This window comes from Sorghum bicolor, chromosome 10 (assembly GCF_000003195.3).
Source record: "Sorghum bicolor cultivar BTx623 chromosome 10, Sorghum_bicolor_NCBIv3, whole genome shotgun sequence".
Taxonomy (NCBI): Eukaryota; Viridiplantae; Streptophyta; class Magnoliopsida; order Poales; family Poaceae; genus Sorghum; species Sorghum bicolor.
In genome coordinates, this window is record NC_012879.2 from 46,822,445 (window position 1) to 46,846,694 (window position 24,250).

At 47.8% G+C, this 24,250-nt stretch overlaps 2 protein-coding genes across 2 annotated transcripts; one reads left to right on the plus strand and one right to left on the minus strand.

Moving 5' to 3' along the window:
- LOC8072674 (cationic amino acid transporter 8, vacuolar) lies at positions 14,301-16,559 on the plus strand. The gene has a single exon (XM_002437064.2). It carries the CDS (start codon positions 14,512-14,514, stop codon positions 16,303-16,305), a length of 1,794 nt encoding a protein of 597 aa, XP_002437109.1. The 5' UTR covers positions 14,301-14,511; the 3' UTR covers positions 16,306-16,559.
- On the minus strand, positions 23,096-24,043 carry LOC8072675 (non-specific lipid-transfer protein 4). The gene is made up of 2 exons (XM_002438465.2): positions 23,618-24,043; positions 23,096-23,393 (listed from the first exon to the last, which is right to left on the minus strand). The coding sequence occupies exons 1-2, from the start codon at positions 23,953-23,955 to the stop codon at positions 23,384-23,386; spliced, it is 348 nt and encodes a 115-aa protein (XP_002438510.1). The 5' UTR covers positions 23,956-24,043; the 3' UTR covers positions 23,096-23,383.

A 24,250-nucleotide genomic window follows, 5' to 3' on the forward strand; every position in this document is an offset into this window, starting at 1 on the left:
GATTAAACTTTTTGCAGTAGTGATTGGGTATCTCCCTCCATGCATATCTCATTCTATACAAGGTTTTGTGAATGGTGAAACTGGCCACATTGTATTTGTCACTTGCAAATTTTCAGAACTATGCGCAGACCTTAAAACAAGTGTATCCACTGTTGCATAACTCTCCCTCTCTTCCTAGCACGATTGGTTTATTGCTTGAGTATTGCTCTCGTGAACCTCCCAAAGAAATTTGTACCCATCTTAAAGCAACTTAATCACACTATAAAAGAGTGAACCTTTCTGAGGGGGATTTTCCTCTATAATAACCGTTCGATCTAAACGTCATGCTATATGAGGTCTCCCGTCATGCTAGATCTTACTCTTCTTCTATAACAACTGTTTGATCCACACATCGTGCAATATGAGCCTTCGGTTATCCCTAATCTTACATGTAAGACATAAATCTCCTATTCAATCTCAAATATGTCTCACAGTATAAGACTTTTTAAACTGGGACTCCTATTCCAAATAATCTGTTTTTTTTTTGTATTTTTTTAGAAAGGTATGTTAGACTTTTTGGACTGGGATTCTTATTCTAAATAATCTGATTATTTCTTTCCATATTTTTTTGGGAAACTTTTTCCTTCCGTGCGTATAAGGTCCGCTCGGCTTCCCATACAAATTAAAGGCCCCTCAGACAGAATCCTTCTCCGATCCAATGTTGCTCTTCCACGTCCTTACGTTTTTTCTTTACCTTCTTTTGGTTTCCGTCTAAACTTATTATATACGTATTTGACCCATTAAGCCTTTCATCATAAATAAATATTTTAATCACTAATTGTTGATATAATTTTAATTAGTAATAGAACTTATTATTTTTTTGAGAGAACAGGAGAGGTAAAGGACCTCTACTGAAATTTATTAGAGCAAAACACAAAACAGAGAAAGAGAGTTACAAAGATTACAAAAAGGTTACACAAAAGCACATGGAACTGATTCAAGAGACAGAAAAAGAAACTAAGAAAATTGACTTAATTACACAATTTGCTCTAGCCATAATTCTATTTGGGGGGAAGTACTTTTTCTTCACTTTCCAAAGGAGTTGCTTGAAGAAACTAAGAGTTGAAGGCCCCGAAGACTGCTAGCTAGGATTCCTCTAAAATTGCATCATTTCTGACAGACGAGATGCTACAGCACATAATAATGATCACCTCCATGAAGAAACTCTTGCCAATTCGGGTTCTGAAACTTTCAAACCTCTGAACCATGCATGCGAACTGATCACAGTTAGACCAATCAGCGCCCAACAATCTCTTGCAAAGCCACACTCCAAGAACAGATGGTCCACAGATTCCTCAACATTTTCTCCACAAAGCACACAAGAATAAGAAGGGAAGAACATATGTTTTCTTCTCAGCAAATTCCTGGTGCTGACTCTGTCTTGAAGAACAAGCCAAAAAAAACACCTTGTGCTTCGGCTAGCAAGACGATTTCCAAGTGCAGCTAAAGATTGGATGCACCAAATTACTTCCCATTAGGAGAGTATAGGCTTGCTTGGAAGTGAATGTGCTATTTCCCCAGATATAGAACCAAGAGTCAAAGTCTGCACTGGGAATTAGGTTCTGCATGATTTCTTGCAAGTCCTGAAACTGGGCAAAAGCCTGAGTAGAGAGTGGCAAGTTAAAGAGCTCAGAGGTTGGGGCCACAGCAAGCACCTTTTTGAGTGAAATTTCTGATTTCTTAGCAAAAGAAAACAATTCTGGGTAGGCTTGTTTGAGTAGCTGACTAACCCAACAGTCATCCCAGAAAAGACAGGAGGCACCATCCCTCACCTAAACCGAAGCCAAGCCTTTGAATTTGTCAAGCAGTTTCAAAATATTCGACCACAAGGACCCCTTCTTCGTGTGATTTGGCAATTTCCCATTAGAATACTGTTTTTCCCAAACTAAATGAACCCAAGGGACATCAACTCGGTTGAAGAACTTATGAAGCTGTTTGAGGAGGAGGGCCTGTTGGGTATTTTAAACGCAAACAGAAAAATCCGCAAGCGCACGGATACCGATGTAGCTTTCACCCGGGAGTATTCCAGAGTATCGATTTTCCACAGAGAACGTGAGTGTACTAACTAAGATCCAAGATTGCCCAAGGATAACTATATAATTATTTTTGGTGGGAAGAGAGGAAGTTTCCTAAGAGTTCTCTAGTTGATCTAAGAATCAAGAATTACTTCAAGATTATCTATTTCGGGACATCAGAACACTAACCACAGAAAGAGATGAGAAGGGGGCTAGGAAGCTCCGACTACGGTCCTACAAACACCGATCCGAACGAGGTGGAATACGTCGACCGTTAGGGCTGTCACTACCCTAAGGCTACCACAACAATCCGCAGGATTGGGTGCAATTCCAGGTGATTGCAAGACTAAACACCACGTCTAATCTATTAATTACTACTCTAATGTTTCAAAGATTAGAGCACTTGATGCAAGCGGGAATCCAATAAATAACTTGAATGTAAATAAAAGTAATTAGAGAACTCAGGAATTATGAATTGAAGAACCTGGAGAACGATGAAGAACGAACCAGATGCTGCAAAAGTATAATGTTGAGGAAGATCCAACAGATCCGGCTCCTCCTCCGCTCTCCTCTTCTCTCTCCCTATTTTCTAAATTACAACTAGAACTAACTAGAACTAGAACTAGAGAAACTAGAACTAGAACTAGATGAACTAGAACTAGATATAGATGAACTAGAGGTAGAACTAGTAGAACTAGAGGGATCCTCTCTACTTGGATGAAGAATTGAAACCCTAACTTTGATTCTGTAGAAGAGGTATGCTCTCCAGGGGCCAGGGGGCCTTGCTTATATAGTCTTTTCAGATGAATATGGGTCGTCGGATCAAACCGACATTAATCGCACGGTTTTCCTTGGTCCCTTAGGTCGGTGGAGCACGATCCGCGAAGTTGAAGCTGATTGGTTACTGTAGCTGGGCGGGCACCCAAGGGACTTGGGCGGGCGCCCTGCCCCCGGGCCCGATCGGCCTCCCGTTCGTTCCCGTAGCTTCTAGAGTCTTCTAGATGGTAGAAAATTGCGCGGCACTTTAATATCTTTATGTAAACCCGACGTGTGGGCCTTTCTTTCATATTTCCTGATAACCCTCTGCAGAAATAGACAAACACCAAAACTCGTGAAATTCTGTCAGATAAAACCCTAAGTCTAGGTGTTGGTTGCATTTTGATCCTTTTCTATGATTAGTTAATGGTTAAATGTAAGCATTAAGGACCGTCAACAGGGCCTCATTATGAGTTTTTAAATCAAGAACACCCAGGCCTCCATCTTTCTTAGCTTTTGTCACTAAAGTCTGACCCTCGCCAGAGACAAAAAAGGTTGAAAGGCAGGTGAAAACAGAGTTTACCATCTGAAGCTTCACAGCCTGAGAAAGGAACATGGAGGTGTTCATCAAACGTATTTCTCATCAGAACTTATTATTATTAAAACCTAGATCAGCAGATGGTCCAACTAATCTAACCGTACACTGAAATCTTGAACGGTTTGTCATCGAATCTAATCAAAATAAACGTATCAGTGCAATCATCGATAAATAATGAGGGCTGTCATGTGAAAACTGAGAGATGTCTACTCCTTCCGTCCCATAAAAAGAGTCCGAGACTCGCGCTGGTTTAGGTTTAACTAGATTTGTAGAAAATATTAGCAATATTTGTATCTCCAAATAAGTTTATTTACGATAATAAATTCAAATATATATCCAATCATACTAATTAGGTACCATAAATATTAATATTTTGTTATAATAAGTTTGACAACTAACTCTTCATTGACTTCTATTTTTTATATGCGTCCTCATCAAAAAAGGCCCAAAACTCAATATATAACTCACCAATACATGGTTAGTATGAAAATAAAAGTTACGATATATTCACAAGCAAATGTTTTTTCTGGATGATATATTCATAATTATATACTCTAGATCCACTACTAATGATGGAACATACTAGGTACGATGATGAATTTAGGGTCTTTCTTTGCTCATATATATAGACACATATTTTTATCCTAATTAAGCTTCTGGACACTATTGATCTCATTGTCGTTTTTATTGAGATATGCATTAAGAAATAATGAATGAAAATTCATGGATTCTGAACCTCATTGAAGCTAATGATTTAGTCTTTCTAGTGTAATATTAATTGTGTAATGATGTTTTTGATAAATACTCCCTTTGTCCTCTAATATAGTGTATTTTGACATTTAAATTTTGTTCTCAAGTATAATATATTTTAGAGGACAAACCTCAATTTTAAATTAAATACTTTTCATTTATCAACTAATCACGATTAATCACATTGATAATAACATCTAATTAGAAAATAAAATGAGGATATATATATCTTTTATGCATTTTCTTAGTTTGTCTTAAAATTTCTAGAATGCGCTATAGGACAGAGGGAGCACGTGCGCGCATATTTAGCAGTGTTAGTTAAAACTTCATAATTAATTTGTCTACGGGTTTATCCATACCCACGTTGAGTCCGGCCGCAATGTACACCAAAATATTCAGGACGCCATCTGCCGTGGTTCGCGTATTCTTTAGCACGTGCTGAGCGATGGTGGTAGCACATTTGGTCAAGGCTGTTTCTAAAAGAAGACGAACGCAAACTTAAAATGGATTTTTAACGCAATATTTATAGTCTTCAACAGAGTATCTATACGGGAGACCCATTTAAAGTACCAGGAGAGGCATAATATAAATCTGGGAGACCCATTTAAAGTACCAGGAGAGGCATAATATAAATCTGGGAAGTATCTGGAGATCCATTTAAAGTATCAGGAGAGGCATAATATAAATTTGGGTAGTATCTTCTGGAGACCGATTTACAGAAAGTGTTGTCTTTTATGTTTTGTTGTTGAGGAAGACTAAAAATAGATATTGAACATTTTGTCTGCAGCGTTATCAAAGGATGAATGAGTCTCGTACTTTGAATGATGATTATTAGAGATAGTCTTAGACCTTGTTTAGCTCTAAATTTTTTACAAAATGTACACTGTAGCATTATTATTTGTATTTGACAAATATTGTCTAATCATGGACTAGCTAGGCTTAAAAGATTGGTCTTATAAATTACAGACAAACTGTGCAATTAGTTATTATTTTTATCTATATTTAACACTCTATGTATACACCGTAAGATTCGATGTGATGGAAAATCTAAATTTCAGAGGAGATGAGCCCCCCACCGCCCCCGACCTCCGCCTCCGCCGCCGCCGCCGCCCCTGCCCCCTTGCCTGAGGTAATCTCCGTCGGCCCGCCCTCTACTCCTCGCGCGCTCCTCGCCTCCCCTCTCTCCCCTGCCCGTAGTGGTCCAGGGCGGCTGTGTGCGTGCTGTGAGCAGATCTGGTTTGCACCGTCGCCGCCATGGAGGAGTCCTCCCCCGCGCGTTCGCTCGACCCGGTGGTGCTTGCGGCGCTCGATGCAGGGTCCCCCAACCAGCTCCTTGCTGCCATTGGGTGCGGGCCCTCCGACATCGCCGACTCCTCGCGCCGCCGGGAGCGGGCTCGAATCGCGGAGGGTGACGTAGATCTGCCGCCGCCAGATGGGCTCCTCGCCGACTCTACTGGCCTCCTCCAGGAGCACCTCGCCGGTCGTGTTGCCCTCAGTGACTCGGAGGCGTCCTCGGATTCGGAGCTTGAGCCCCACGAGCCTGCCAGCCTGCCGGTGGAGAAAGGGGAGGGGACGCAGACGCAGGGTCCGCGTCGGAAGCGCCGCCGCGTCAGACGCCATCGCCGCCGCAAGAGGACTGCGGGCCTCTTGGCTGACGCCCGCTACTCGCCCCCGCCTTGTGGGGAGCTTGAGCATGCGGCTGCGCCAAATGCCCGTCGTTCCCCCCCCCCCCCGCCGCGCACCCGGCTCGTCTACGCGGGGCCCAGGATGCGGAGGGCTTCTTCCAGGTGCAAAGTAGGCGCTTCGGGAGGATGCGCTCTCCGCGTCGGCGCTCTCCGCCTCGCCGTTCTCCGCCGCGCTCACCGTCGTTCCTCCCTCCAGAGCTCAAAGGCGCATGCTACCGCTGTCTGCGCTTCGGACATGTTCGTGCGCGCTGCTTCTACCCGACGCGCTGCTACCGCTGCTGGGCTGAAGGGCACCATGCCGCGGAGTGCCCCGATCGCCGTCGAGACTTCCGCAAGCGTGGGCGATCCCCGCTATCAGAGGGGGAGCGTCGGGCTGCTGCGCGGCAGCTCTTCCGATCGCGACACTCGCCGAGGCGCCTGGTTCGTGCTGGGTCCGCGGAGACCGTCTCTGGCCGTGACGCATCCACCGGCAACAGCTCCGTCCACGTGCCCCATCACTACCGCCGTTCTCCTACGCCTGAATTCCCTCTGCCCGGCAGGGGTCGTCCGCGCAGGGACGCCGCCGTGGAGCCGGTGCCCGCTCCTCTTCTCAGCCGCTCCCCCGTTGTCCATGATGCCTCCTGGGTCGAGCGCTCCTCTGGCCGGTCGCCTCGCGTCGCCGCTGACGCCGCTCCCCGTGCGAGGCGCTCTGAAATGGAAGCGGGTCCCTCCAACCCGCCGCCTCGTGAAGCTTCGCGACGTGCCCCCAGCCAAGTTGAGCGCTCCTATGCTAATGGAGTGCTCCCTGGCGCTGCTGGGCAAGATGCCGCCTCCCTTGTGGTGGTGCCCCGGACTGCTGCAATTCAAGCCGCCGAGGACGCTCTTGAGCTAGCTCTGGTGGCCATGGTCGTGGGTGCCCGACCGCTCATCCGCGCAGCTGCTATCTATGAGGCACTTCGCAACCGCTTCAACATTCTCCGCGACAACGTCGACATTCGTGGTCACGAGCTGGACGACTTCATCGTCCGTTTCCGGCGCAGAGAGGACCGGGATCGCGTGCTGGCCTCGACGGGCTGGGGGCCGCTCATCCCCCTGCGTTGGAGGCTGTGGTCCCGTCAAGCCTGCGGCGTGCTTGCGGAATTCAGTCTCAGAGTAGTTGTGGCTCTCCGTGGTTTGCCTGCGCACGCCAGGAAAGTTGCAGTAGCCCAATTACGTCTGGGGACCTGCTGTTGCGAGGTTCAAGTCAGCAATGTCCGTGACCGATCGATTGACGACGACCGAGAGTTTTTCGTTCAGGCTTGGTGCAAGGACCCATCTCTCATTCTCCCGGTGGACTCCATCTTCATCCCCGAGCCGTTGCTGCCTGGAGTCCCAGACCCCGGCGTGCGACGGGGGCTGCGGTACCAGGTCTTCGCTCGCGTTGTGGAGTTGCAGGGCCTGCGCCCTCCCCCTAGACCCCCCGATAACGATGATGATGATGACGCGGACGAAGGTGATGGCTTCGGAGGAGACGCGGGTCATGGCTTCGACTATGACTACGACCCATCCCCGCGGCGCGACTCCGACGACGACTCGGTTGACTCTGACCCCCGCCACAGGAACTCGCACCCCACCTGTGCGTTCAGACAGGAGGTCTCTAGCCCCAAGCAGCGGGCAGTCCTGGTGGGGGGGCTTCTCTGTCCGGTGCGCGAACGCGCGTTCTCTCTGTCGGGTTCTCCCCGGATGCGCCTAGCGCCCAGTTCGCCTCCTGCAACGCCCTCGAGAAGCATCTCTCTGAAGACGCCGTTCAGCTCACGGCCAACCGCTACGGCGCCAGCGAGTTCGCTGTCCTGCCGCCGGGCGCTGTTATTCGACATCACCCCGACACAGGTTCTGCTAAGGGAGAGCAGCACCATCGCACCAGGACTCGTTGGGCGCTTCATCAACATATCCCCGCGTCTTCTCCAGGACGGCCGAAGTGCCGGGATCCCTCCGGCGCCTTTCGTCGACTGGTGGCCTAGCATCTGCGTCCAGGCGGAGCAAGCTTCTCGTGTTCTGGAAGCTCAGCCACTCGCTCCACCACAGTCCTGCTCTGACTGGTGGTCGAAGCTTGTAGGGGCAGAGCTGCTCCAGTCGGGCGCTTCGGACGTCAGCACAGGCGAGCATGCCAGCAAGCCCTCCGCTCCGCCATGCTCCGACTTGCCCGCTCCAGGGCCCCAGGAGTATGTCAATGCGGCCCCGCCATGCTCTGACTTGCCTGTGCCAGGGCCGGAGGCACTTCCTGCTAAAGGCGGGCCAACAGCGGAGTCCGTCGCAGACTTCATTGGCAACATGCTCCTGCCTCTTGAGGAAGCTGTGCTGCAGGAGCGGCCACGCCTTCGCCGATCCTAGGTGCTGCAGGACGAGTGGCAATCACGCCGGAGCGAGCGTCTCGCCGCCAAGTCCGCGTTCCGCGACCCACATCAAGAGAAGCAAGCGCAGCGGGTGCTCCTGGGGAAATGGGAAGGGCGTTCGGACCCTGCAACGCCCGATCCCTCCATCGCTCTTCGCTTCCAGGAAACCTTCCATGATGCCATATCCTCGGAACGCCGGGAGGACATGAGGCGCCTCTTCCCCATGCTTGCTGGCGGGGTGGCTCCGTCGACCACGGGTCGCGTCTGAGCCCCGCGCGAGTATGCCCTGCGGCTTCGTCACAAATGTGCGACAATCACTTACTGCTATGGAATGCGCGTGGACTCAATAGTCGGGCGCGGCGGAATGTGCTTCGTAATATTGTAGAACTTCAGCGGGCGTCCATAGTGTGCGTCCAGAAAACAAAACTGTCAAACATCTCAGCATCCATTAACACGGAACTTACTGGGTCTTGCTATGACTTTGGCTATCTACCGGCATCTGGTGTGGCAAGTGGTGCGTCCATCTCCTGGCGAGTGGACCAATGGGATGTCTCGGCTTCAGTCCGACGTCGCTACTCTATCACCATTGAGATTCGATCGCTTGCGTCCCAACAGCCGTGGTGGCTGTCTAACGTCTATGGTCCAAGCTCAAATTCGACTCCCGAAAAGACAGCCTTCCTGCAGGAGCTCAGGGACATTCGTGCGGCTTGCGCCGGGCCGTGGATCGTGTGTGGTGACTTCAACCTGATTTACCAGGCGGTGGACAAGAATCACGGTCGACTACACCGCGGGCACATGCGTGCTTTTAGGGACACGATCGATGTGTTGCAGCTCCAGGAGCTCCACCTCTCCGGTCGCCTGTACACGTGGTCAAATGGGAGAGACAGCCCCACCCTTGAACGCATCGACCGAGCCTTCGCTTCCGTCGAGTGGCTGCAGCTATACCCCTTTCACCACCTGCGGAGTCTCGCTTCGGACTGCTCGGACCACTCTCCGTTGTTACTCGTGTTGAACTCCCACCCCTGGGCGGTTCCACGGTTCCGCTTTGAGCAGTTCTGGACGCGCGTTCCTGGATTCCTCGACACGGTGCAATCAGCATGGGGGCAGCCAAACCCAAACATTGACGCCTGCAAAAATCTCGACATCAAGCTGCGTGGTCTTGCCCGCTCCCTTCGCAGCTGGTCCGCATCCAGGGTCGGCAATGTCACAGCCCAGCTCGCCTACGCGCGGGTCATCATCCACGCGTTTGACGTCGCCCAAGAATCTAGGCAGTTGTCTGCCGGGGAGCTGGAGCTTCACCGGGAGCTCAAGGCGCATGTCCTTGGCCTCGCCTCTCTGGCAAGGACCATGGCTCGGCAGCGAGCACGCACCCGGCACCTCCGCGACGGCGACGCATGCACCAGATACTTTCATTTGCAAGCGTGTCACCGCCGACGGAAGAACTATATGCTAGCCATACAGCACGAGGGCCAAACGTTCACTGAGGATGAAGCCAAGGCGGGCGCCGTGCACAGCTACTATAACAGCATCCTCGGCACGCCATTTACGCGCACTCACAGGATCAACCTCGCTCTGCTCCCCTTGACGCAGCTGGACCTTTCCGTGCTAGAGGTGCCGTTCACGCTGGACGAGGTGGCGCACGCGGTCATGGAATCCCCATCCGACAGAGCCCCCGGCCCGGATGGGTTCGGCGTGGGCTTCGTCAAGGCGGTGTGGGCTGTGGTGGCCGCGGATGTCATGCGTGCTTTCTCGGCGTTCTGGGACATGGACTTTCGCAATTTCAATTGTCTAAATGAAGCTCTCATGGTCCTGTTGCATAAAACCCAGAACCCGGAGACGCTTCGCGATTACCGGCCGATCAGTCTAATCCACACAATTGGCAAGCTCTTCGCTAAGACCCTCGCTATGCGCCTTCAGCCTTTTATGTGCGAGCTCATCAGCATCAACCAAACAGCCTTCATTAGGGGAAGACGCATCCACGAAAATTTCAGGACGGTACAGCTTGCTTGTCGTTGGCTGCACGGCCGCAAAATTCCCATGATTTTGCTAAAAGTGGACCTAGCAAAAGCGTTCGATACGGTCTGCTGGCCTTTCTTGCTGGAGGTCTTGGAGCACAGGGGCTTCCCTAGGCGGTGGCGTGACTGGATCTCTTACATACTCTCCACGGCCTCGACCAAGGATCTGATCAATGGTCGGCCGGGACATCGTATCTACCACGCGAGGGGGCTTCGTCAGGGGGACCCGCTGTCTCCATACCTGTTCATCATCGTCATGGAGGTCCTCAACGCCCTTCTCATTGAGGCGGACAGGCGGGGTCAGCTTCACCCTCTGCCTGGTAATGTGATCAAGTTCCGACGTCAATTTACGCGGACAACCTTGTCATCTTCATCGCCCCGCACCAGCTGGATTTCTCCTGCGTCCGGCAAATTCTTCAGCTTTTCGCGGGGGCGTCTGGACTCTCCACCAACTTTGACAAGTGCTCCATCACGCCCATCCATTGCTCGGGCGAGCAAGTTCAGGAGGTGCTTCAAGTGTTCCCCTGCCGCCTTCAGAGCTTCCCATTGAAATACTTGGGAGCGCCGCTTTCGATCTCACGGCTGTCAAGAGACAGCGAGCAAGCTCTGCTTGACTCCGTTGCTGCCAGGATCCCAGGATGGAAGGGCGACCTGCTCACCTTGGCCGGCCAGACCGTCCTTGCCCAAACCACCCTGTCAGCGATTCCCGTACATGTCTCCATCACTTGCGCTCTCTCTCTCCATGGGCTATTCCAGAGATCGACAGACGGCGTCGTGCGTTCGTATGGGCGGGTTCGGACAAGGTGTCCGGTGGTCGTTGCCGTGTTGCTTGGCCGGTGGTATGTTCCCCGCGCGAGGTTGGTGGCCTTGGACTCCCTGATCTCAGGGGATTTGCGTTGAGGCTAAGGTGGGAGTGGCTCCGACGCTCAGACGTCCATGCGCCTTGGGCCCTCCTCCCGTGTCGTACAGAGAAGAGCGTTGAGGCTATGTTCAATGCCTCAGTCACTGTGCAGGTCGGTGACGGCGAGCGGGCCTTGTTTTGGACAGACTCTTGGCTCCCGGACGGACCGCTTGCGAGATTGGCACCACGACTTTTTGACAGGGTCAGTGTGCGCAACCGGAGGCGCACTGTGCGCGCAGCGATGGATGGAGAGCGATGGGTGCGGGACATTTCTGGTGCCAGGACTCAGCAGATCATGCTGGAGATTGTACAGGTGGATGATAGGCTGCATGCGGTGACCCTCACGCCGGGCGTTGCCGACAAGTTCACTTGGAAATGGACCTCTGATGGGCAGTACTCCAGCTCTTCTGCATACCGCGCCTTCTTTGTGGGCTCGACCTCACTTCTGGGTGCCAGGGAGCTGTGGCAGACCAAGGCGCCGCCCAAAGTCAAGTTCTTCTTCTGGCTGGCTCTCCATGGATGGCTCTGGACAGCAGCTAGAAGGGCGCGCCATGGTCTCCAGCAGTCGGCGGTATGTTCGCTTTGTGGTCAGCAGGATGAGACTTCCGACCATCTTCTCCTTGCCTGCGTCTACAGTAGGGAGGTTTGGTTCCGCCTCCTGAGCATCGCGAACCTTCAGCAACACGCCCTGGGTATGGACGGGATTCTCGTGGATTAGTGGCTGGAGACTAGGAGTATCATTCATACTGATGTGCGCAAGCCCTTTGACTCCATTGTTCTTTTGGTCACCTGGGAAATCTGGAAGGAGCGCAACAGGAGGACGTTCGACGGCGCCCACCGCTCCTGCTCCTTGCTTCTAAAGCGCATCCAGGAGGAGATGGAGTCGTGGGTGGCTGCGGGATTCCGGCTCCTCTCGCCGCTCGTTCACCTGTTCTCCTAGAGTGTCCCGCCCCACCCCTCTCTCTCTTTGTGCGGATTAGTTCTCTCCTTAGTATATCGGTTTAGCTCCACCGTTAAAGCCGGTGCTTTGTGTTAGTGTGTTCGGCCGTCATCCCGTGGCATCTCGCCATGGTTCTTTACGTGCTTGTACTCAGACTCCACTTTTCCCTTAAAGCAACACGTGCCAATGCACGCTTTCGAAAAAAAAGAAAATCTAAATTTTTTTGCAAAATTTTTTAAACTAAACCAGACCTAAACCAGGCCTCAAGGCACAACCGCGCGTGCACGACGGCGCAAGCGGCAGGCAGGTGCGGCGGCAATTGCAGACAGAGCGCGGACTAGCAGAGCCAAATGAGAGGACGAAGAAAACTCAACAACTTTTGTGGTCCTTAGCGGTCCAATTTAGATCCGAGGGCCTATAGACATTGCTCTGAAATGTCCAACATTCATGAAATTCTGGGTAGGCTCGTCAACGCCCGACAATTTACTGGTTTATCCATACCCACATTGAGACCTTGTTTAGGGCCCGTTCGTTTCATCTGTATTGGATGTCATGGAATTGTTCCACATGGATTGATAGGTTTATTACTACTAATATAAATTAGCTGAACAATTCCCACCCTCAAACCCTGTCAAACGAACAAGGCCTTAGTTAGTGGAAAAATTTTGAGTTTCGTTACTATAATATTTTAATTTATATTTAATAATTATTATTCATTTATGGTGTAACTAAGCTTAAAAATTCTGTATCGCAAATTACAGGTAAACTATATAATTAATTATTTTTTATTTATATTTAATGTTTTATATACGTTCAAATATTTAATATAATAAAGAATTTTAAAAAATTTTAGAATTTTTTTGCAAATAAACAGGGCTGAGTCCGGCCCAATATACACCAAAAAATTGAGGACGCGATGTCCCGTCGTTTCACCTATTTTCTAGCACGTGCTGAGAGCGATGGCGGTAGCACCATTTGGTCCAAGATGGAGACACAACCGGGCGAGCACGTCGGTGCAAGCGGCAAGCGGCAGGTGCGGCGGGCCGGCGGCAATCGCACACAGAGCGGGCAAGCAACGCCAAATGAGAGGACGAAGAAAACTCAACAATACTTTGGTCGATAGCGGTCCAATTTTGATCGGAGGGCCTGTAGACATTGCTTGAGAAAAAAAAAATCATATCTGAAATCTGATTGTGCAACAATTTGTTCTGGCAAAAAGTATAGTATTGTTCTTTTGTCCAACATTCATGGGATATTTGTTTGGGGAAAAATGTTTTTTTTTTCATGTGCAGTAAGCACCCCACGTGCCATTACCAAGCGCGGAAATGAACTCGGGCCTTGTTTAGTTTTAATTTTTTTTCAAAATAGATATGGTAGTACTTTCTTTTATATTTCATAAATATTGTCCAACTATGGACTAATTAGGCTCAAAAGATTTGTCTCGCAAATTAGAAGTAAATTGTGTAATTAGTTATTTATTTTATCTATATTTAATGTTCTATACAAATGCCGCAAGATTCGATATGACCGAGAATATAAAAAAAAATTAAAAAATTTTAGAAACTAAACAAGGCCTTAGTTCACCCAAAAATCAAAAACTTTTTAAAATTCTTGTCACATTGAATCTTACAGCACATGCATGAAATATTAAATATAAAAGAAAACATAAACTAGTTTGCCTGTAAATCACTAGTTGAATCTTTTAAGTTTAATTAGTCTATAATCAGACAATAATTTTTAAATAAAAATAAAAATATTAGAGTAGTCAAAACCAAAATATTTTCACAAAGGCGTCGGGCCTTGTTTAGTTCCGAAATTATTTCGGATTTTGGTACTCTAACACTTTTGTTTTTATTTGACAAATATTATCCAATCATGGACTAACCAGGCTCAAACTGTGTGATTAGTTTTTGTTTTCATCTATATTTAATGCTTCATGTATGTGCCACAAGATTCGATGTGACAGGAAATTTTGAAAACTTTTTGGATTTCGTGGTAAACTAAACAAAGCCTCGGTGAAACAGCCACGCACCAGTGCACCACCAGTCCAGTCCACCACATCGCGTTGAAACCAACCCCGGCCCACGAGCGGGCCATCGCCCTCGCGTCCCCACTCCCCAGGTGTGGGTTCCCGCCTTTCCGACTCGATGCCTCACCGTACGCCGAACTTTCCCCGGTTCTCTGACCTCTCAAAATCCCGATCGCAGGCGCGCGGCGCGCCCTGCCTTTTTTTTTTCTTTGGTTGCAGATAAATCCGGCTTCCTGACGTTGGCAACAGCCTCAACAGTCGCCATCTATCCACGCGCCTTCTCCCAACTCATCATATCTCTCTCGCAGAATCCAAACAAACCAATAACACTCTTTGCGCCAGCAGAGCGGATCGGCGATGGCTTATCGGGGGTTTAGTAGCTAACACGAAATCAATCTCTCTCCGCCTCTCCCGTCCGTCCACACATCCGTGATGACATCGGCGGCGGTGCGGGGCGAGCCGGCGGCGGGCCACCGCCGGTACTGGCGGTGGAGCAAGGCCGACTTTTTCCCGGAGCCTTCCTTCCAGAGCTGGCGCGCGTACGGCGGCGCGCTCCTGTCCACTGGCCCGCGACTGCGGGACCGCGTCACCAGCCGCTCATCCGAGGCCGTCGAGGCGGGGACGCTGCTCGCCCAGAGCGAGAACCCGCTCCGCCGGTGCCTCTCCTGGGTGGATCTCGCCTTCCTCGGGTTCGGCTCCGTCGTCGGCTCGGGCGTCTTCGTGCTCACCGGCCAGGAGGCGCGCTTCGACGCCGGCCCGGCCATCCCGCTTGCCTACGCCGCCGCGGGCTTCTCCGCGCTGCTCTCGTCCTTCTGCTACGCCGAGCTCGCCACCGAGATCCCGTCCGCCGGCGGCTCCTTCTCGTACCTGCGCGTCGAGCTTGGGGACCTGGCCGCGTTCATCGCCGCGGGGAACATCCTGCTCGAGGCCGTGGTGGGCGCCGCTGGCCTGGGCCGGTCCTGGACGTCGTACCTCGCGGCGCTCATCGGCCGCGACAGCGACGCGCTCCGCATCCACGTGCCCGCGCTCGCCGACGGATTCAATCTGCTGGACCCGATCGCCGTCGTCGTCCTCTGCACCACCTCCGCGCTCGCGGTCTCCGGCGCGCGCCTCACCTCCACCATCAACTCGGTCGCGTCCGTGGTCGGCATCGCCATCGTCGCCTTCGTCCTGGCCGCGGGGTTCTCCCACTTCGAGCCCGCCAACCTCGCGCCGTCCTTCTTCCCCTTCGGCGCCGCGGGCGTCTTCCGCGCCGCGGCCGTCGTGTACTGGTCCTACACGGGGTTCGACATGGTGGCCACCATGGCAGAGGAGACCAAGAACCCCGGCCGCGACGTGCCGCTGGGCCTCATCTCGTCCATGTCCGCCATCACACTCGTCTACTGCGCCATGTCGCTGGCGCTCGTGGGGATGCAGCGGTACAGCGACATCGACGCCAACGCGGCCTACTCGGTGGCGTTCGCGGCCGCCGGGATGAAGTGGGCGCGCTACATCGTGGCGCTCGGCGCGCTCAAGGGCATGACGAGCGGCCTCCTCGTCGGCGCGCTCGGCCAGGCGCGCTACACCACGCAGATCGCGCGCACGCACATGATCCCGCCCTACTTCGCGCTCGTGCACCCAAGGACCGGCACCCCCATCTACGCCACCATCGCCGTCACGCTCGGCGCCGCCTGCGTCGCGCTCTTCTCCAGCCTCGACGTGCTCGCGTCCGTCTCCTCCATCAGCACGCTCTTCATCTTCGCGCTCGTCGCCGTCGCGCTCCTCGTCCGACGCTACTACGTCGCCGGCACCACGTCACCCGCGCAGGCGCGCACCTTCCTCGCCTTCCTGGCGCTGATCGTGCTGTCGTCCATCGGCATGTCCGTGTACTACAGCTCGGGCTACGCTGCTCGGTGGCCCGGGTACGTGGTGTTCGGCGCACTGTGGGCGGCCGGCACGGCGGGGCTGGCGCTGTTCGCCAAGCAGCAGCGCGCGCCCAAGGTGTACGGCGCGCCGCTCATGCCGTGGCTGCCGGCCATGTCGGTCGCCACAAACCTGTTCCTGATGGGCTCCCTCGGCTCCCTGGCCTACATGCGCTTCGGCATCTGCACGGCGGCGATGCTTGTCTACTACGTGCTCTTCGGCGTGCACGCCACCTATGACATGGTGCACGCTGAAGGTCAGACGACATCGGCGGCAGACGCTGCCACCGACGGCGTGGAGCAGAGGAAGATAATGCCGGTGTGAGACAGAGGATGTTAGTTTCATGGTTTTATTGAGCAAAAGGTTTCATTTTTATTGTATGCCATGACAGTGTGAATTTGTAGGATAGACTTGAGTCAGGATTGTTCAATCGCTCTAGTTAATTGGATCCCTTGTTCAGATTAGCTCATCTGTGTGCTGACTGCTGAAGCAGTTCAAACAAAAAAAAAAGATTTGTACAAAAGATGAGACTCTTTTATTCACTTCGTTCTTTGGGCTGAAACCACGTGATTCATGAACGCCTTTGTTGTCATCAATTATTTTAATAATGTTGTGCTTTGGTTCAGTGTAGTTGATGATGGAGATTGGCAGAAAGGAGAATCTTAACCGATCATATCAGCTGTTCTTATGGATGGTCCTTCCAATCAATTATTATCAATGCGTCCAATGCGAAGGAAAAAGCTAGTACTCCAATTTAGCTAAAAACAAAAGAAAATGTTAAGTCGCCTATAGTGTTTGAGTTGTCTGCCCTTCAACTTAATAATACCCCTGCTTTGCAAAAAAATAAAAGATGGTTTATTAACTGAAACTCATAAAATATAGTGAAATATTTTATGGCTACAATTGCCTTTCTTTTTGATAACCATGTTACACTTGCCTTTGGTGAGTCATAGATCATGCTTACATTGAAATAAAAGATGGGCTACAATCTGACATAACTTTTCATATTTCTCTGCTTTGTTTTTCAGCTGACTATTAACTTGTATTCATGTTACTCAAATATTTTATGGTTACACTTGGCTTTGGTTAGTCAAAGATCACATCCTTACATTAGCTTTGGGTTTCAGGTGCGTTCTTTTTACCTATTAGTTTAGCGGGTCACCTTGAGAATTAAGAATTGAGGCATGTATTTTTTTTAATACCATGTTTTCTTTTTTATTAAACAAATGAGCTGTATTTTCTTGAGTATTCAGGAGGGGTTGTAGCTATAGATGAAAACGGATCAGATACGGCATATTTCTGGTTGGATTCGGATTCGAATACGAAAAGTCTCAGCGGTGCCAGATAGGATGATGTCGACATTATAAATATGCGATTTTAAGTATTCAGATATGGTATTAGATAATGAATATCCGAACTCAGATATGAACAGATTTGAACCTTTCTAAATGAATTCGGTCTCGAATACAGTCAAAAAATATATATACCATTTTCATCCCTAGTCGTAGCCCATACTGCTTAGTTTCATTGGAAACTATTAAGAAAAATAAATAAATGCTATAAATAAATTTAGGAAACAAAAAAATAAAGCACGAAAATAAGCAAGGAAAACAAAAGGGAAATCTATATCTATATATCTATATAGCTCTTATAAAGCTAATCTCCACTACAAGTTATTATATCTCATCAACATGCAAGTCATCCACATCATGATTCACTAACTATCCATATCATCTACCACCAATAGCTGTATCATCTCACTAACTTCTAATCTCTTAATGCAAGCTATCCACTCATCTCCGGTAAGTGCAATTACTACTTTTAGTATATATGAAATATAGAATATCTCTAATAAAGCTAATCCACACTATAAGTTATATCTCAACATGCAAGTCATCTACATCATCTACCAGTAATTGTGTGATCCCACTATTTTCCAACCTCTTAATGCAAGCTATTAACACCATATCCAGTAAGCACAGTTACTAATAGTATATATGAAATATAGAAGGAATCCATATATTGCAAATTGTTTTGTCATTCCATCATCTTATAATTAGATCTAATTTTGTTAGTTTTTATTGGCTTCGTCTTTCATTAGAGCAACTCCAGCAGGGCCCCTACTCAAGCCCCAATAGCTAAATATGGGTGCTCAGACTAAAAACATTACTCCAGTAGAGCCCCTACTCCACACCTCATATTTGGCTGGGCACCTATATTTCTCTCCCAAACCCTATTCCTGTTGGTCCAATAGGACAACCCCCTTCCTCCATCGCATGTCCTAGCCCCAGTGCATGCTCCCTCTCTCTCTTTCCCTTGCATGTGCATGACACCCTACGGTAACCGGCTCGATGCTCTAATTGTGTCCCTGTCCAAAGAAGAAGAAAAAAGAAGAAGAAAAAAAAAATGACGAGTGGGTCCTTTTCTGTCATTCTATCTAGAATAGGTTTAAGCAAAAAAGATGAGCCCTAAGAAGTAGGGGGAGCACCCAAATTAAAAGTAGAGACCTAATTTTAGGGGCTACTGCTGGAGTTGCTCTTACTTGAAATTCCGTGTAGAAGTCTAGTATATATACGTTTTTTTTTCTATATAAAAAAAGAAAATATTCACAAGCGAGAGGCCAGCGGCGCGGCAAGCGAGAGGCAAGCGGCCGGAGTCGTGATATGCAGGCAAGCGGCCCATGCGGCCAACAGCCCAGCGACTGAGAGGGAGACAGAGTGCCAGACGTCAGATCACAGATGGGATCATGTACGGGAGCCAAATACGGCAATACATAATTACGGATCTCGAGTCTTTACCCTACCCTACACGCAGATATTTTCTTTTGAAGTAGATAAAAATGATATAATTAAGATATTTACGTCCCTTTCGAATCTCGAATAAAGTAGTCACAAAATACCATTGTAAGTCTTTGATTCTCTTTTATGCCTTATTTCAATTATTAGTATAGCTTTTGAACTATTTATACTATATTTAGTGGATAGTTTGAACTTAATTCTTGAATTTAAACATTTTTATGTTAATTAGTGTAAATATATTGAATCATCTTGTCAATTTTACAATGATTACCGAATTGCTAAAATAGATTTACCGAATAGCATATATTTTTTTGGATGACATACCCTTAGACAAAATCCTCGGTTCGCCACTGCATTACCCTGCCCAATTTTAATAAGAAGAATGGATGTAAGAAGATGTAGGTTTGACTCATACATGCAATCGATTTGTTTCTATAAAATACTGCAATAATGCATGAGATATCTTCTAGTGACAAAATAGAATGAGTCCATAATTCAAAGGAAGAGGCAGACTTCTCATCCCATAAACTAAAAGGGATAACTCTCTAATAAAGGATGCCTTGCAAATCTCCATGCCTGGTAGCATCATTTGAAGATCGACTCATTTCTAGTGATACAGATGTCCGGATGGTCTAGCACATTAGAATTACTGCATTCATGAAGAAAGGACAACCAAGCTGATCTTCGAAAAGCTTGACATCCTCTAAGACACTGTAATCCAAATGGAAGTGAAAGTTGAGTGCACTCCAACAATTCCCGTGAAGGCGCAATTCAAGAAGAGGTGATCAAGAGTTTCTTCCACTGCATTATGGTGGAGAACACAATGGTAATTATCCAAGTTCATATTCTTCCTTCTTCGAATGTTCCTGTACTTAATATGTCATTGAGGATCAGCCAAAAGAAAACCCTGTTTTTGGGCAAGGAAAAAGAATTCCAAAAGCCAACTAAAACTATCATGCACATGAACATGCCAATAAGACCTCTATAAGATTTTCAAGTTGGAAACCTGATAAAATCACCATCTAGGGTTTCTAGAGAGTCATCTCAATAGGAAATAAAATTCATGTGTTAACATGTGTTCCAGTTAGATACCATCAAGTGCTAGGTCACCCAAGCCTGCACACGACCAAGACATGCAATGGAGGAAGAACCAAATAGCAAGGCCGACCCAGCAGATCAACAATATGATCTATACACTCATGTTTTGCCTGAAATACCCATGAACGCCTCTAGAGATGTAGGAGTGTCGTAAGATCAAAGTGATGAGGACATCCCAGCTACGCACGCTGGTTCAAGTCCAAATACTACAAATCAAGGTCCACTTACAAGAAGCCGTGCTAAGAAGCTACAAGAGCAGGTAAATTCTTTCCTTACCGATTGTAATTTTTACACTTTTGAGAATGTTATTCTATCTAAGTGCTCTACATTGGTTGTAGTTAGAAATAAAGAATGACAACATCAGAAAAATAACATACATGAATGTTCGGCCGTCCGAAACTGATTGCATGAATGTTCGAACATCCATAAGTGATGTTCGGATAACGGAAAGAATCAGTCATAACTCTCAACTCTATGAAGCTTTGGAGGTCTATGAGGACATTTTGAAAAGCCCATCAAGTCCACTTTCCAATGCTTCAATCCCCACCTCATTTGAATGTCACAATCAAGAGTTATGTTTGGATTAGTCAAGACTGCTCAGAAGGTCAATAATCTTTCGTGACAAAATATTGGTTCAACTTTCCGTGCAAAACTGTACCAATCTACAATGTTTCATGGTGCATTGCATATGTTGCTAGAAAGCTCTTGGATTCTAGTTTCACACCCAAGAAATGGTTTGTCATTTGAACTTTCCAATAAGGAGTTATGGTCAGTTTATTGGAAACTGCTGGAGGTCAACAGTCACGCAAAACCACTTTGAGAATCCATTTCGAAGGGGCCTTTCACATTTTCTTTCTTTAGAAACTCCATTTTGTTTTCATACTCATTTAAGAGGGTTGTTCCTAATATAAATATTTCCTACCTCTAAGCTATTATGGACCTTTGATTATTTGATAAACTACTGATATTGCAGCCGCGCTGCTTAGTGCCTTACTCAACATTTGTTCTTCTTAAACTTGTGAAGATAGGTTCCCCTAGTTCGTGCTCTATGCTGCACCATTTTTTGTGGATTAGCTTCGGATTGTGGTTCTGCGGTCGTTCGGAGATCGAGTCAAAGTCTTCGCGGCTTCGGTGTCTCTCTCCCCGTCGCTTGATTGCATCCAACCTTTGTCAGGTATAAAGTTAGTTAACCACTGTTTGCAACAAGTTATCTTTATTGTTTTGATCTACTGTCATAAAGATCAAGCTATCCTCGTGCCGATTCATATTGGATCCTATCACAAAGCCACCTAGAATGCCAATAAATGTCATAGAGAGAGTATGAAGCTCCCTTATTCTAACTAAAATTTTAACAAGACATGGGTGTGAAACAAGTTGAAGCTTTCAGTGACTTGTTACTTGTGTTCAACAACATTGTAAAGTGTTTAAATGTTTTAATGGGACATTGAATGCCTATTTAGATCAAAACCTAATGGTGTATCTTCTTTTGTTGATTTTTCTATACATAATATAACTAGGCATAAGAATGTCAGAGCCAATATTTTAGCACAACAAGCATTTGGTTATGTTATTTGTGAAGGGCAATTTGCAATTGTTGAACAACCTATGCTTGAAAGTGTTGATGTATAGTCTTGACAAACTGGATAGTCCGGTTTCATTAGGCTATCGCTATTGTTGAGTCCCTATCCACACCAGACAGTCCAGCCGATGACACAAGATGCTCCAGTTTTTACAAAATAAATGGTGTTTTGGTTATGAGTTCTAAATTGGTTAGCAAGGTCAATATTGATGATAGGAGGCAACCTATTGCTAGTTACTTACAAAATCTTGGTAATAGGATTGATATTTTGCATTGACAAACTTATGAAGGTGTATTGCACAAATGTTTGGATAAATCGCAAACACAAGTGGCAATGGGTGAGGTTCATGAAGATACTTGTGGTACACATCAATCAACTATAAAGATGAAGTGACTTTTGAGCTAGAACACCTGGATTCTATTGGCCTTATGATAATTGATTGCTCCATTTACTACAAATGTTGTAAGGATTTGGTAATATTCAAATAACATCTACCACAGATGCTACATCTTATTACAAAACCTTGGCCATTCAGAGGCTAGGAATAGGTTTTCATTAGGCAAATACATTCTCCCCCCTCTAAGGGACATTGCTTCATATTGGTTGCTACTGATTACTTCATGAAATGGATAAAAGTGGTCCCTCCCAAGAATATGACTCGCGTGGGCTAACTGAATTCATTATTGAGCATATCATAAGTTCGATATTCCTTAGGCTTTGACTATAGATGAAGAGACACCATTCATATCTAAAGAGGTACATGTGTTTGTCGAACCTTATAAGATTAAGTTGCTCAATCCATCTCCATATTATGCTTACACGAATGATTCAGCCAAGCCAAGCAATAAGGTTTTAACCAAATTTATAAAGAAAAAATGGACTATAATCTTAAAAATTTGCATAAGGTTTTGTCTAAGGCTTTAAGGCTCATCGTGTGACTAGACATGGTGCTATGAAAGTTACTCTTTTGGTTCTTGTATGTGGACAAGAGGCTATTTTACCTATTGAGGTAAATCCGGGTGCTTTAAAGGAGATATTAAAAATATAAGGGTACATGTGGCTAGAGTTTATGACAAGGTGGTCAAATTTAAGTCCTTTCAAGTAGGAGATCTATTTTGAAAGACTATCTTACTAATTGAGTCAAAAGATAATAAGTTTGCATTCGTAAGTGATCTCCAGGTTACACTCTCTGTCCCACTTATTTGGATGTCTATTGACAACATGCTACATGTATCTGGAGTTCTGGACACACCTCATGTCCAGGTTAAGTGAATGTTCGTTGTACTTGTAGAAAGCTAAAACAACACATATATAGTGGTCCGATGTACACGAGCCTGGCGAAGGTTGATCGATCTGCTATCCGCATGCTGTAGTGTTCTAGTTTGTGGCTATGTTTTACGCCAACAAAAGCCCCTGCTAAATTGATTCTTATTGTTAAGACAGCTAGAGAAGTACTATAACAGGCTGTTATGCCAGTGTCGCTGCTTCCACTATGTTAAATGGCCACAGGCCCACGGCACGCTTACTAGTTACTTCTTACCTGGATGCAATTGTTGCAAAAGTGAATTAAGCAGCTAAAAGCGTGGATCGCGCGACTAGGACTAGGATCGGTGTTCAGTGAGAACGAGCATACCACGATAAACCTGAATACAGGCGACATTCAGACATTGACTAGACATTATAAATGGATCACAGCAGTATGTATAGTTGCAAACACGAGTACATGCGAGATTAACACAGATAACAAGCCAACGAGTCAACGACGACGGCATCACACGATTACAGGCGAACAGTACTATTCAGCACAACATCACCAAATCCATTATTCTATAAGTAACTCAGTGCAGGTGCAGTATACTAGTAGCAGGGCACTGGATCATCACCATCCGTCGTATGGATTCTGATACGGGAACAGGATCCCTTCATTCAATTAATCCTGCCAAATACAAACGGGGCAAAATAATGTCAGTTTCGTCTGTAATTACGTTTGATTTGACTGCCACAAACGCCTGATTAGCTAGCTGTTCGATCATTCCTCTCTGAAAAAGTTTGAACGAATGATAGTTGTTTCAGGCCCTCAAAACTTGCATGCACCCCGTCCCCTTCACAGAAAGAACGTGCACGCAACGCATGCATGCATGGAGTAGTACGAGTACTCACATGTCGCAGTCGATGTCGGGGGTGATCTTGTAGTTGATCGGGACGCCGCAGTCGCCGGCCAGCTCCTGCGCCGCGGGCAGTTGGGCGTGGACCTGAAGGTATGCCGCCTTGAGGCACCGGCACGTGGCCTGCCTCGCCGGCCTGGTGTCCGCGGCCGCGTAGAGTGCCCTGACGCCGCCGCAGCACTCGCCGCTGGGTTGGGGTGCGTTGCCCTGCAGGAAGGCCAGGCACGGCGACAGGTCGTTGAGCACGTCGGGGCACGAGATTTCGGCCACCGCGGCCTGGACCGCCAGCATGGCCACCAGGAGGACTGCAATGCCCGAGCTAGTAGTCTTCATGGCTGCTTCCCTCTTCGGTGAGATGTCTAGCTGCTGGGTGACAGTAGTAAGAGGAGCTAGCTAGCTAGCTGATCCTGCCTGTTGATTAGTGTGATGATGCTGGTGCTATTGGCTCAGGCTCAGCATGGCATTTATAGGGCGCGAGATCATCAGCAGGTTTCCAACGGTAGTGGTTCAAGTTTCAAAGCGTGGGAAGCGTTGAATTTTGGTGGCCCGTGCAGAGTCCTTGCTCGTTACTAGTTCAGTTTTATTTTCCAACAAGTAAATCTTTAGAGTAGTACTAGTCTTTAGACCT